Raw genomic sequence first — 16,801 nt, 5'->3', positions numbered from 1 at the left:
AAGATTTCTTGCCAATAGAGAAAGAACTGGTTTCTAACCTAGATCATTGGAATTTCAAGATCAGACACAGGATATTTTTGTATGTATGTATGTATGTATGTATGTGTGTGTGTGTATGTATGTATGTATGCATGTTCTTTATCTCTTTTTAATTTTAGAGTAAATTTTGACCGGCCACCTACTTTGTAAGAAGGTAGTAAAGGAAAGTATCTTCTTTTAACAATCATTCTTTAAATCTTATGAAGGTCTCACAGATATTTATAGCTCTAGATATCATGATCATTTGTAATGTATGAATTGAGGATTTGCATTCTTTCCCCAAGATCCCAAATTCAGCCATACTTTGATCCAGATGGGTTGGTATGTATCCTTTTGGTTCAATAATAACAGGTATGAAACTGAAAATGTAACTTAGGTACTGGATTTGCAAACTGTATGTATGTATGTATGTATGTATGTATGAGCTTGCACTAGTTTCATCCGACCTTCACAGAAATTCCAGGATGGTGTCTAGTGTGCTAGAAGACCACTGGGAGTGATGCACCCCTCAGCTTCTGTTGAAGCATGCCTCTAGGAGAGGGTCATTCTGGTATAAAACCAGATATGCAGGGAATGGCATTGGACATTTTGGAGATCTTTTGGTTTGTGCTAGAGATCATAGCACTCCCACATCCCTGAGCCTGTGACTCATATTGGCACCAGACATCTTGCTCTGGTTTGTCTCTAGATAATGTCAATAGAGTGGAGAGGGTCTATGAGGTGTTGTACAAGCCTCACTGGACCTAAAACTCTGCACAGGCATTGCTGACCTCTGCTCGATGTGTGCTGCTTTTTTTATTCTCATATATATTTATTTTATTTTCAGTATATATATATATATCTTTATCTTTAGAATATATTTATTTATTTTTAGTATATCTTTATTTTATTTTTATTCAGAAGTCCTACAGTGATCAGACAGTGGTAAAGCATGCAGACCTGATGGGTTGGAAGCATGTAGTCAGCGACCTGCATGTAGGTGGCCCATGCTAGATATAAAGCCATCTTCTTATAGCCCAAGACAGCAATAGAATTCAGTTGCTGCATGGGTGTCTGAGCAGCTCCATTTGGAGAGGGCACTGCTCACCCAGAGGCTGGGGAGGTTCAAGAAAAGGTGAACCAAAATCTGCCTGTCTTTCTATATCTGGTCAGTTTAGTGTGACTGCCAGTGTCCACCCTGCACTCGAAAAACAAAGAGACTTTTTCTTTTACAAAATCTGAATGGAACTTGAACATTTCATGTTGGAATGTGTGCACTCTGTTGGATAACAAGAGTGACTGTAGGCCTCAAAGATGCATTGCACTTGTTGCTTGCAAGCTGAACTGCTATAACATTGGTATAGCTGCACTTTCAGAGACTTGTATAGAAGGTGATGGTCAGCTTGAAGAAGTAGGAGCTGGACAGACCACAGTCTGGTGTGAGCAAAGTTCCAGATGATGATTAGAGTGAAAAAGATAAGAGGGCCAGTCAGCATTCCTCAGCATCTGAATGTTTACAAGATATATGATATTGTGTTGGGGAAAGAGCTTCAGCCTCGTTTGTCCAGCATTGAAAATACTACAGTATGGGAAGATTTTCAAGACCAGGTTCTTCAATGTGCTGCTGAAACACTGGGATATGTTACTGCCAGACACAGAGACTGGTTTGATGAAAATGATGCTGAAGTTCAGTGACTATTGGCTGTAAAGCACCATGCCCACAGTGTATTGCTGCACAGAGGACTTTCAGATGTGCAGCGAAATCTAGCACATGCCCACTGTAAAATCTAGCACATGCCCACTGTAAAATCTAGCACATGCCCACTGTAAAATCTAGCACATGCCCACTGTAAAATCTAGCACATGCCCACTGTAAAATCTAGCACATGCCCACTGTAAAATCTAGCACATGCCCAGTGTAAAATCACTACTGCAGCGATCTCTCAGGAAGATGCAGAACACTTGGTGGGAGGATCTTGCTCATGATGTTCAAGCTGCTGCTGATGCAAATGACAGCAAGCTTTACCATCTTATGAAGCAAGTTTATGGTCCTAACAGCTCTGCATCAGCCTCTTTGCTTCCTAAGATGTCTTCTACTCTATTTACTAAATCAACAGAAATCACAGGTCGCTGGATTTAACACTTCTCTGAACCCCTGAACCCTGAGTCAGTTGTGAATAAAACAGTGATTGATACTATGCAACAAAGACCTATCATTGGCTCCTTAAATTCCACACCTTCAATAGATGAGGTAATGACAATAATAAGTAAATTGAATCTTAGTGTGGCACCTGGAAGAGATGAAATTTGTGCTGAGGTCTTGTGATTTGGTGGTTATTACATCTTACAGGGGGGTAGCTGATTGCATAGACCCAATATTTGACCAGCACTTTATGATATTGATTATCAAGAAATGATGAAATCAAAGTTAATCTCAGCAGAATCTGAACTCAGAATGTAATGAATCAGGAAAAAAAATAATAATACCACCATACAAACAATTCTGCCAGCCAACTGCTTTAGAAAATAATATGTAATAGTACTAATAAAAAAAAAAAAATCAGCAGCACCAGCAGAGAGCTCCTTCAAATGCAGTTGCTGTATGTGTGACTGCTACTCCTGTGTGGGCCTGTGCAGCCACAACAGGCACTGCACCACCATTAACAGTGATGCAATTTCTTTGGGTGCAGACTGATGGATGCCTTCTATTAAGATTTTAAAACTGTGACAGCCCTAAAAATTCTGTCTAAGGGAAAAATAGCTGATTTAATCAATTCCATTATTTGAGGAGGAACTTGTTCTACTCATCCTGAACAGATGAATATCAAATTCAAAAACCAAACTATTCTTTCTTTCCATGATATCAACATGACTGACTGTTGATAATCCTATAAATGTTTTATCACAATCATCAGTCAAATAGCAGCAGCTTTCTGTCAAATGGTAATTCTGAGTAAATTGAACATTCCTGATATTTTAACCTCCTATATTCTTCTATATTTGACACAGAAACATTATATCAAAGATCTCTAACAAACATGGAAAGCATTTTAATAGTTATGATCTGAAATGTTGCTTGCCAAATATTTTACGACATCATTGATAACAACTATGTTCAGTGCTTCATTTATGTTCCATTTGCCGAATAATAACAATATATTTATGCCAAAATTGAAATTATGTATGTTATAATGAAGGTGGTTGATCATAACTTTGAAATATCAAATGTAATCAGATTCTTGAACTCTAAATCATAGAACCAATAAACAAACCACAAAGATAAGTAAACAGTTACAATTCCTGCTGCGGTCTTTAATAAGCACCAAAATATCAAAATAGCAGAAAAGAAATACAGTTTCAGACATAAAAGAAAGACAACTTATGAATATATAAGTTTTCTAACCAAAACTTCTAAACAGAAGAATGTAGGTTCAATGGAAACTTCACATCTGATCATTAAAATGATTTCGTCCTCAAGTAAATTGGTTATTTCTTACTCCATAATCTTTGATTCAATATACTTCATTCATTATTACTTTAGGTGTTATATTTTTTTCCAGTAACAAAGTTATTATAGTCAAAGTATAAATTTAAATAAAAGAGAATTAATGTTTATAAAGCATAGTGTTGCAAGATTGGTTATGTTCCATTCTGTTGTATATTATAAGCATATATATGTATGCATGCATGTATGTATGTATGTATGTATGTATGTATGTATCTGTGGAGGCGCAATGGCCCAGTGGTTAGGGCAGCAGACTCGCAGTCATAGGATCGCAGTTTCGATTCCCAGACCGGGTGTTGTGAGTGTTTATTGAGCGAAAACACCTAAAGCTCCATGAGGCTCTGGCAGGGGATGGTGGCGAACCCTGCTGTACTCTTCCATCACAACTTTCTCTCACTCTTTCTTCCTGTTTCTGTTGTACCTGTAATTCAAAGGGCAAGCCTTGTCACACTCTGTGTCATGCTGAATATCCCCGAGAACTATGTTAAGGGTACACGTGTCTGTGGAGTGCTCAGCCACTTGCACGTTAATTTCACGAGCAGGCTGTTCTGTTGATCGGATTGACTGGAACCCTCGATGTCGTAAGCGATGGCGTGCCAACAACAATGTATCTATCTATCTATCTATCTATCTATCTATCTATCTATCTATCGATATATCTATCTATCAACATGTGTGTGTGCATCTATATATGTGTATGTTATATAACACACATATATCATAAAGCAAAACATATAATCATCATCGTCGTTGTCGCTGTTTAACATCCATCTTCCATGATTACATGGGTAGGATGGTTCACAAGAATTGGCCAGGTAGAAAAACTACCCTATGCTACTCTGGTTTGGCAGGGTTTTTACGGCTGGATGTCCTTACTAAAACCAACCACTCTGCCAATTGAATACAGTGTTTTTTATATGGCACTAGCACAGGTGAGGTTAATTTTCACATGATTTTTACAGCTGGATGCTCTTCCAAATGCCAACCACTTTACAGTGTGGACTGGATACTTTTTTCTGTAGTACTAGCACTGACAGGATCACCAAGTAACTTGCAAGACCAGAAATTATGAGAGGGGCAAGGGCATTTGAGGAGGGGAACTCGTGTCAGAGGATGAAAGGTTAGAGGGTGACAGAGAAATAGGGAGGCAGTAATAGGTGCCTTGCTATAGAGGGGGTACATGCTACCCAGGTTCATCGGGGTCAGTCCATTTGGTCATCCTTGAAGTGGACTGACTGAAGTAAATTTTTGTTAGTGTTCTGTGGGAGAGTACTGGTTGTTTATAGGCATGTGCTGCTCACCTCAGATTCACACCAGTCACTGTCTGAAGTTAGGGTTTGGTCTAGAATAAGTCAAGATCAAGATTAGTGTTTTTGTAAGGTTCTTTGTTCATTTTAGTGGCTGTGTGTGTTATGTTTTTGATTTTGAGTGTAGTGCTTGTATTGAAGTGTTCATGTTTGTTTATATTCTTTTTTTCCAGTTGGGCTGCTCATGATTTGTGTTATACATTGGGTAGGGTATTTTTTTTTTTATTAATGATAGTTATTAAATATTTTTACGTTTAGGTTATGTTATTCTATTTTTTAAATCAAGCTCAATTGTTGCTGGAGCATTAGCTATCTAGAATTATCTCTGTATCTCTTAAAGGTCCTATTGTGTTTGTGTAAGCATCTTGGGGCTTGTTCATGTCTTGTATTAATTAATCTGTGTTTTGATGTAAATATTTGGCAAAGTTTTTTTACACATAAGTCACATCTATTTCCCCCTACTCAATAAGGCTTAGCAATACTAGTTAGCTCCTATTCAATAGAATAGTTATTGTTTCCTGTCTCTAATTGACCAAATTAGTTTGCTTAGGCTTGTATTATTTCTTTTTCCCCATCTCTAAAAGAACTTAAATGATTGGCTAGTCTCTTTTATAAAAGTATTCTCTTCTCTCCGAGGTAACTTTGCATACATAGACCAGATTCTTAATTTGATATCTTAGTTTGACTTGTTTGCCTATTTCGATTAGCCATTGTGTTATTGACTTCATTACAAGTTTCTTCTATTTTCTCTTTCCCTCAGTCGAGTATTATCTTTGAATTCTCTACGGGTATTAGTTTTGGTGCTGCTCTTTCTAGCAGTTCGTCCTTCTAGTTTTATGCCTGTGGAAGAATTTGTTAGGTTTGTTTCCCTTTGATTGTTAGTTCTTCCATAACCATACCCCCTTCTTCCAGTGTGTGCTACTATGGTGTCAGTGCCTATGTCACTTCTGTCGTTAGTTATTTCTTCCCTATAATTAAGATTTGGATTATTAAGATCTCCATTGATGGGCTCCCTATTTTTATGTGGATGTACTGTTGCACAAAACCTACAAAGGATACATTGTACTCAGCAACTGAAACCTAAATCCAAATGTATTCATAACTTTCAACAAAAGTAAAGGATGTCTAAAATTACACAAGAAATCATTAAGATAAGGGATTTTGATGCCAATACATACCATTCTTGGTTCATCAGCTGCTGCTGCTGTTTGAGATTGAAATGTTTTATCAGTTTTCTTATAATCTTCAGGTACAGTCTTGGTTACAGTTGTAGGTTCAGGGCCAGCTCGCTGCAAGATTATGCAACTTAGTTACCACATGTTTATTCTTCATGCATTTTTTTATACTCACCTTCATAGGAATCTGAGCCAAGAAGGCAGTTTCAGTCTACCAAGCCAGCTCCAGCTAATGAGGATAATGAGACAATAAGGAAGTGAAACGGCAGTGTGGAAGCTGAGTAAAACAAGGAGCCAAGGCAAGGATTCGTAAGTTACTGAGAGAGAAGCAACTAAGAATCATTGATCTACCAAGAAAGTTGAGACCTCCAGTGTTCTTGGCCCCTGGACCATATCCCTGCTCACTGCAATCAGGGCAGAGATTATTGTCCATAAGTGCAAGACCCATGTGTCAAAGTGATCATTCCAGCGCATCTCCCTTGCTATCATCCAGAGTAATGTCTTTTCCATTTTGTTTGCTGGTGCCACGAGAAATGTCTCTATACTGTGACAGGCAAGATTCTCCATTAGCCATTTATTTACAACATTGTACAAAATGATATGTCAATAGTGAGGTACAGTCAACTGAGTGGATTCTAAGCCAATGTATGGGTAGAAGCCAGCAAGGGGAGCCATAAGAATGAGGGAGTGAGTCTGTAGACTTAAACTGAGCTACCATGGAACCATGAGCCAACATTAGAACCTAAAGTCAATGAGTCACTCAAATTGTTAGAAATAGCAGCAATATTTTCATCATATCACACCTAACTGGTTTTAAAATAGGATGGATGAGATTGGGAAAAATAACAGGTATGTCATGGCTGGAATGTCTATCATCAAGAATGCGTGCAGGAAATCTTGTTCAATGAAGCTGTAAAACATGGATCAAATCAATAGCAACAGCTTTGCATTGATTTTATGTTTTCACCACACAGACATGACTGCTCATTGCTCCAATTTAATTGTTTTTTTTTTTAATTATTTAATCAGTATATGTATTTGGAGAACAAAAGCAAAATAGACAATAACAGCTACAACTGGAATATTTTTGATCATAGGTTTTCTTGATCAGTCCTGATTGGAAACTGAGCAACGAAAACCATTTAACATGTAATTATTTCTAGCATAAGTACAAGGCCTCAACTTGTGGGACAAATTGTATATAAAACTGGTGTATTTCTCTGAAAAATCAATGTACCAGCATAATCCAGCAGCATGAGGACTTAAAATGTGAAACTGGTAAAAAGTCTAGTGTTAGATAAATTAGAATTTAACTTGTTCAGCTCTGATAGTTGAGAGCATGTCCAAAATTGTACACTGAAAGAATTCCTCCTACAGTGTATAAATCAGACATTTAGCATTCTGATACCAAACTGCATGAGACCCCCCCCCCTTGGTTCTGTGATACAAATTTCCTATTTAAAGTGATCCACATTAAAACCATCCATCAAAATTTCATGTTGATTTATGTTCCAAACCTCAGCTTAATTATGATAAAGTTAGTTTGCTAAATTCTTCGTTAATTGCAAAATTAATTGAAATGTAGGCTATGAATTTCAATAAGGTATAAACATGATAATAACAATGTTTTGATTTGGAGTTGCATGTATGGCAAAAATAGGTTATCTTATATATCAGATCAAAGGTCTTATGAACAAGTACAGCCTAACTAGAGATCTTGGAGAAGGCTATATTTCCTTGTGCCTTGAGTAATTCAGGCAGTCATAAATTTTCAGCATCTCAATGAGCTGAATTAACCATAGACATAAACAAATAATCATCAAAGGTAAGAAAATCCAAATGATGTTTGTAACAATGGCATGGTTATAGTTGATTATATCAAACCCCAGTACACGAAGAGTATTTTATTTAATTAACTGTGGTATTTGAACGGTACTTTATTTTGTCAAATACTATACTTAAGTGGTTCTTTGTTTCACCACTTTTAGAAAAACTAAAAGCAAAGTGGAGCTCAGTAGAAGTTCAAACTAGAATAAAGGGAGTTAAAACACCACAAGATATTTTGTCCACCACACTCGCAGTTCTACTGCCCTAACATAAGTAATTCTGTCTATTATAGGCACAAGGCTTGAAATCTTGTGGGAGAGGGCTTGTTCACTACACCACCTCAAGTGTTCAAATGGTACTTTTTATCAACCCCGAAAGGATGAAAGGCAAAGTTAACCTCAGTAGAATTTGAACTCAGAATATGAAGCTGGAAAAAATGTCGCTAAGTATTTTGTCAAGCATGCCAATGATACTGCTGGTTCACTGCATTTATTCAACAAATCAAAACACACAGTATAAAAATACTTACCTTTGGAAGCAAGTGTTTCACATCAAGGGGAGTGAAATCTGTGATACCAAAGTGTCTGTTGTAATAAGCCTTGGTGAAGTTATCACAGTCATAGACAAGAAAGACACGGCCATATATATTGACGGTTTTACCTATGACAAAGTCTGGTGGAGTGACGTATTCCCTGACTTCATGGGTAGTGAGTTCCAATGAGATGGCTGGGTATGTGGAGGGAACATTGTTGCGGTTTTTGGGTACTTTGTCACGTTTTATAAGGACAGGGAAAGGGTCTCTGCCATCATTCTCATTGTGGATTTCTCGAACTTCCAGTGTGTCATCAGACAGGTAATACTAGAAAATAGATTAAGTATTTAAATGTTATGCTGAAATATATATGTGTGTGTGTGTGTGTTAATGTCAGACAATGAGAATGAATGCTCAAAACTGCATTGGTGGATAAAGATTCTATATTTATGGGTAAAGGCTACCATTGGTTTCATGTTAAGAGAAGTCCCTTAACAATTATCAAGCCTGCCACATCGAACATCAGTGTTTGTCTCCCTTCTGGATTAGAAATATATGCATGTGTCTGTGTGTGTATATATATATATATATATATATATATATATATATATATATATATATATATATATATATATATATATATATATATACATATATATACATATATGTTTAAGAAGTTAGAAGTTAGGGCCTGTCACAGAATGATCATCAGTTTCCGCCGACAACATAAATACCATTCTATATTTAACAGATCCACTTTGAAATTGTCTTATTCAACCATGCCTAGCTTCGAATCTATTATAGCAACTTCTAATAAACATAAACTCTCACTCTATTATCAAAACTCACACAACTATAACTATGGTAATACTAGCACTCAGCGCACGCATATACCCAACATAGACATTCATATACATACATCTAACACTGACACTCGTACACTTGAACACGACCATAATAGATCCCAGCCCACTAGTATACCCAGAAATAATACTACTATATCCTATAATAATAACAATAGAGGGAATAATAACTATAACAGTAATGATTTCACTGATCTAGATTCTTCTACATCCTCATATAACATATCCTCCAACAATATTGCCTCATCCACCACAGAACACAACCCCCAAGTTTCATCTACTTGTAACTGTCGCTCCGGGACAATCTGCCTGCTGCAAACGCATTGTGTAAGATATAACGTAATATATAAATGCACTGTAACCAATCTGCTACATAACTCTACAGCTGCATACATAGGTTCAACTAAAGATTTCAAGCAACGCCATACAGCCCACCTTCGCTCTTTTAGATATGAAAAACACAGCAAATCTACAATACTAGCCAACCACATTCACCACCTCAAAAACACAAATACCCAGTATACTTTAACATGGTCCATTCTGGACTCTGGAATTCCATAACAAGGCCAGCGCTCTAATTGCAAGTTTTGCTTGGGGGAGGCATTCCATATTTTAAAATACAATTCTCCCACACTACTTAATCGATATAACGAAGCACTTAGCACCTGTAATCACCGTTTCTTCCATACATTCAAATTCTATCACAGACACAAATGCACAAATGACCACACAACGTACTCCCACAACTCCCCATAGGTAACCCCAACCAACTCAAGTTAGCAAATAGGTCCCCCTTCTACCATCTTTAAAATAGGTTTAACTCTATTTTTAGAATATTATCACTACTATCTCTGTTCTCTTATTTTGCTTCCTTCCTTTAATACTATTCTCCGAATGCCACCAACACCATCACCACCTACAGGTACCTTCATATCCTGACACTGTACACAATTATAAATACTTCTCCACATTACCTCTCTACATATCCATTTCTTTACTAGACTTATACTTCCACCCCCATATTCTTCCCTTTGCTCTCTCTCCTTCTTCCTTCCTTCCTGTTAGTATAACTGACCTAACGATCACCTACTACCAGCAACCGTATCTCCATTTCTCTCTTAATTACTTCCTCCTCCCTTCCTTCCTGTCTTAAGGCTTGACCTCTTAATCCTACACACATCTCTCACTCGATTCGGACTATCCTTTGAGTAAACAACGCACAGAGTATACTGGATACGATATGATATATATCCACCTTTGCAACTACAATTATCTCCAGAAAATACCCACATGAATTCTTTACATGGATGTTTACTGTTGGAATGAAACTATACTCCAAGTCTTTTTTCTTCTTTGTTCTTTCTTCTACGCATCGCTCTCACTTCTTACTACAAATCTCCTCTTATAGATGTAATAATCCATTCTTCTACTATTACCGTCTCCGATGAAGGGATACATTGGATTTTCCCTGAAACAGCTGTGAGACTTTATACATAAAATATAATTCTACTTTTGCCATTGGTCTTTTTATCTTATTCTTTTTTTTTATATGTACACACGCTAATACATGACCCATGTTACATTCCCCACTCATGTTGCAACCACGTCAGGGGCAAAACTAGTTGGTATACAGCACTTACTCGGTATTACCTATATCTTTAGGGTTTGGTTGACTCCAATACCCTTCATAACCTTTATATTTATATATATATATATATATATATATATATATATATATATATATACATACACACACACACACACACACACACACACACACACACATATATATATATATATATACACATACACACACACATACACATGCATATACATACATATATACATATACACATACAATGGGCATCCACACAGTTTCTATCTACTTAATTCACTCACAAGCTATTGGTCAACCCAGTGTTATAGTAGAAGATCCTCAAACTGCACTTTAAGCAATCTGAATGCTTAAAAGAGTTGTGATTTTTAGCAATCTGAATGCTTAAAAGAGTTGTGATTTTTCTTAGGAATAAAATATTGCAACCAAGTACAATACTTACTTTTTACATACATTTTCACATAAAAAAAAATCGTTGTGTTATTAGTAATCAGAAACATGATGATGTGTCAAAGACCAATTCAAATTCATTGTATTACTTCTCAACTTCTTTTGTAATTTCCATAAAAATTTAAATGAAAGTAATTATTTCATTGCAACCTGTTCAAACATAAATAACTAGATGCTTCCAACCTTTTCCATACACAATTCACTAAACCTTTCCCAAACACATATTCTCTATATCTTTCTGAAACCCACACACACTATACCATTCTCAAACACAAAAGCATGCCGTACATGATAGATAACATTCTGTTGATGCTACTGTCATTGCAAGAAGCATCAACTTCCGTTCATGAACAGAACATTAAAATTTTGCCATATTCCATTGCAGCTGAAATAATTCCAAATGGAGACCAATGTTCTGTAAAAAAGTTTTCAATGAGCAATAACCACACTCTAAAATACAATTTATTGTTACAGATTAATTATAAATACATATCTTCTGGTTTTTACATTTCATATTATTTTTATTTTCATTTATCTAATGATATATATATATGTATAAATCCATACATACATACATACATACATACATACATACATACATGTGTGTGTGTGTGTGCTTGTGTGAGTGTATGTATGTATATTATACATATATACATATACATATACATACATACAATACATACATGCATATATATATACATATATATATATATATATATATATATATATATATATATATATATATATATATATATATATATCCATGCATACATACAAACACACAGACACATATATATGTATAAATGTACATATATAATTGTACATATCTAAATATTTATATGTATATTAATATATATATATGTATTCATATATATATCTATATACCTATAAATATATATATATATATATATATATATATATATATATATATATATATATATATATATATATATATACTTGGAAATGGAAGCAGCATGTTCAGTTAAATATTAAATAATAAATTAATATATAATATACATATATATGTATGTATGTATATATATATATATATATATATATATATATATATATATATATATATATATATATATATATATATATATATATATATATATATATATATATATATACATATATATGCTTATATATCTATACACACACACACACACGCAAATACACATACACACAAGGAAGAGAATTAACTAACTTCAATTTTGGAAAGTAACAGAAATAGGACCAGTTTAAAAAACATGAATATTGTATCAGCTTATACAGAAGAAATGAGTCACCTAGAAAATATATTTCTAAGCAACAAAAGCCAAGCCCATCATGTAAGGCCCCAGCCACTCACTCTCAACTATACATGTATGAATGCAGAATAAATATTTTTATTCATATATGTGTGTGTGTGTGTGTGTGTGTGTGTGTGTGTGTGTGTGTGTGTGTGTACGTATATATACATATTCATGTATATATATATATATATATATTATATATATATATATATATATATATATATATATATATATATATATATATATATATATACCTGTGTGTGTGTATATATATATATATATATATATATGTATTGCATATATATATATATATATATATATATATATATATATATATATATATATATACATGTGTGTGTGCACACGTGCGTTTGTGTGTGTGTATATGTACATATATATATTCATATATGGATGAACGGGCATATGTATGTGCATATTACATTTTTAGTCACGTACATGCATTTGCCTGCCAGTTCATGCATACGCTATGTTTCATGCATGTTGATGTCTTACATGAATGTATAGTTTTGCTTGCTGCAACAGCATGTAACCCTGTATGTGCATGCATACATGTAGGCATGTGTTTTGCATATATGTGGCAACATGAGGGCCAGAAGCTTAGTTTCTACTTAATTGTACGTATGCATGAGCCATGTATGTAGGTCCTTATAAGCATGAAAATATATTAACTAGCAAAAGAAAAAAAAGTTCAGCAGTTTATATGTATGAGCATGTAGAAGCATGAATGTGTATATCATTATTGACAAGTGGCCTATTGATCACTGACCTCCAACCAATCCCCTACAACTCACCCCTACCTTATGCCAATCAATAATCCTACTCTTCTTTCTCATTTTAATTCCCTGTTTCTTGTTCTTTCCTCTCTCTTTTCCATAGCCTCTAAATTTTTTTCATTTCTCTCTCTAGTCATTTAAATTCCCACACCTTTTGCAGTAACTAATTCTTTACCATTTCTAGCAATTCTTTTTACTTTTTCCACTCTTTTATGCATGAAAAATAAAAAAAGGAAAATTGTTTTCTTCTCTTCTTGAAGAATGACTTCATCCAAAACATAAATTTTTTTTTACATATGCACTTTAAAAAAAAATCTTTATCTATTATCTATTAATCACCCAAGATTATAGAATTAGAATTTCAGGTACACAGGGAAACGTTAGTTATTTAGAAACTAACAAATATCCCTCTGAAAATACGATAAACATATACATACATACAAACATGATGATGATGATGATGATGATGATGATGATGATGATGATGATGATGATGATGATGATGATGGTGATGATGATATATATATATATATATATGTAGAGAATTTTACAAGTACACACCCACACACCCACCCACACACACACACACACACACACATATACACACACATAATTTTATTGATTGTATCCTTTGAGTCAATGTTTGTTGTTTTATGATTTTTAAAATACTCATCTTTAGCTTTGTGTGTGTGTGTGTATGTGTGACTGAGAGAAAATATGTGTGACTGAGAGAAAATATGTGTGCATGTGTGTGTGTGTGTGTGAGAGAGAGAATATGCATGTGCATGTATGTGTGTGTGTACGTGTATGTGTGTGTGTGTACTTGCAAAAATTCTTTACATTCATACATCATATATACAAGCAACCACACAGCAGTGACACTCATACATATGCAAGAAAAAAAACGTAAATCAAGGAAATATCAATCATGGTCACCTCCCGAAGCTGCATCCTATCATCAGTTTTGAAACACAAAACTGACTGTCTCCTCCAATTCCATCAACTCAATCAACACCATCAATACAATGGCTCTTCTTCAACTAGCTGAACCTGCCTTCATTTACATTTACTTCTCCATTTCTGATGAATTTCCCAAGCAATTCAACAGAAACATTGTGTCCACTAATAAGGCCTAATTATACTAACCCCTCTGCCTACTAGACCCAGAGCTGTATGCAGGACTGGATTTATGTATGGGCCAATATGGGCTCAGGATTCCCAAGCTTGTGGAAGATCGTCATATAACAATCCAGGAAACTGCTCATGAAGTGGGAATAAGTACATGATCAGTGCATTCCATTTGAACAGAAGAATTGTGCATGTGGAGAGTGTCAGCAAAATTCACCACCAAGGTACTAGCGGAACTGCAGAAGCAACTTCCCATGGAAATCACTCAGGACATGCTGCACAGTGCAACTCACGGCCCAGACTTCATAAAGACCATCATCAGTAGTTATGGGACACTGCTTAATGGTCTTTGCTTGATGCATTTGGTCATCTTGCATGGAAACAAAAATCTGACAAATGGGCACTGCATGTCTGTACTCTAGGAAGTAACAGCTGTAAATTGACATGGCCTACCAGCATTAAAATTTCCACACATGTGCAGAAAGGTTGACATCACCTTCCACCCAAAGGATTTTGTCCACGCAGTATTAGTTTTGGTGAGAAAAAATAAAGCCAGATACTTTTTGAGCACACTCCATATACGCATACATATTTATATATGTACATGTTTAAATGTATGTATGTACATATACATGTATATATATAGAGAGAGATAGATAGATAGAAAGATAGAGAGAGAGAGAGAGAGTGAGAGAGAAAGAGTGAGATAATTATATATACATATATATATATAATTATATATACATACATATATATATATATAACCATATATACATACATATTTTTGTGGTGTGTGTGTGTAAGCATTAAGAACACACAGAATTTAATAGCAGTTGATTTGATTGATTTTGAAGTTTTTCACATTAATACACAACACCATTAATGTTAAAAATAACAATAATATAAAATAATTGGCAGGGAATGGGAAGGTTAATATTTGTAAGGTAGCTTTTATTCGCATGCACGCGTGCACACACACACACACAGACTGACTGGTCATCAGATATATCAATGCCATTCTCATTAAAGAGCATCACAATATATGACTGACTTACTGACTTCATACTTAGTTAATATATAAAATACAAATGGTTGAATATAAAACTTTAATGTTAAAGATGAAGATAACATCTATAAATTATTTTTTCTTTTAAATCTGCATGTTCATTATGAGACAAAAGATTGCATACTTAAAAGAAATTACAAAACAAAATAATGTACAATAATCTGAAAGACATATTTACACTAAATCACCTAACTACAAGAACATCTTCACTCATTTACACACACATATACACAATAAGAAGGTTATTAAACTTAACATGAAAGCAACAAGTAATTTCAATGTAATAATGTATCACATTAAATTTAATTATGTGTTATGTAAAAATTGTGACCCAGAAAACTACATTGCACAAACGTAATGTTAAGAACTTTGTAGTTTTCCATTACACTATTTTCATTTTTGTACTTCACACACCGAAGACCAGCCAATCAAACTAACTTCTCCATTTTGTTTTCATAAATAGTATATCTAGAACTACATTAGAGCTACATTATTCAAACATATGTGGCATTTCGGCACAGCCATTTCAGCACCGCCAAAATGGTGCTGCTAATTTGATGCTGGTTTATTATTTATTTAACAGCAAACATTTTAATTTTAATGTTTCTTTTGCTCTCTCTCCCCTCTTTTCCTCTCTCTCCTCTCTCTCTCTCTCTCTCTCTCTCTCTCTCTCTCTCTCTTTTCTCTCTTTCTCTTTCTCATTCATGTGGATGAGCATATTTCAGTTATATCCATGAGAAGAGGAAAAGTGTTTATGTCAATTATGTTCAATTAATCTATACTGTAATGGAGAAAGCTACTTATTAATTAGGTATGTAACAATTACTAAAAGTTCTAAAAGAAAGCAATTATTAAAGGGAAATATTTTTATAAATTCATGTTCTAAGAAATTTCCTATAATTTCGACTTCTCAAGTTTATTGAATTTTTTAAACTTCAGTTTCTCGCATTTTTAAATATTCACTGCATCCAATTCATCAAAAATTTAAATATTCATTGTATTCACTGCAGAGTATTAATTTTTCATTTGCAAAATCTCTCACTTTCTCTTTTAAGTTTTAATTCACTATTAATGTATACGTAATGTAAAAACATTATTTATTGAATGAAAATTTTTTAAATACATGTATAATTTTTGAATGTGGGATAGCTGTGAGAAGAGCCTAGAAAGATGGGTAATCTCTATTAGAAGATGAGGAGAAAAAAAAAGACAAAAAGTTACCAACA

General features: G+C 34.4%; 1 protein-coding gene across 1 annotated transcript in view; it reads right to left on the bottom strand.

Annotated features, from left to right (window-relative positions):
* Positions 1–16,801, bottom strand: part of LOC106871867 (EF-hand domain-containing protein 1) — a 115,159-nt gene that overhangs the window by 48,016 nt on the left and 50,342 nt on the right. The window contains exons 6-7 of the mRNA XM_089358804.1: positions 8,362–8,691; positions 6,009–6,119 (exon numbers count right to left, since the gene is read on the bottom strand). Coding sequence (XP_089214930.1) covers positions 6,009–6,119; positions 8,362–8,691 — 441 coding nt within the window. The remainder of the gene's footprint in view (positions 1–6,008; positions 6,120–8,361; positions 8,692–16,801) is intronic.

Source organism: Octopus bimaculoides, chromosome 10, assembly GCF_046866305.1.
Source record: "Octopus bimaculoides isolate indiv1 chromosome 10, ASM4686630v1, whole genome shotgun sequence".
Classification (NCBI taxonomy): domain Eukaryota; kingdom Metazoa; phylum Mollusca; class Cephalopoda; order Octopoda; family Octopodidae; genus Octopus; species Octopus bimaculoides.
Note: the sequence above shows the minus strand (reverse complement) of the source record. Positions and strands in the feature narration are given on the sequence as shown.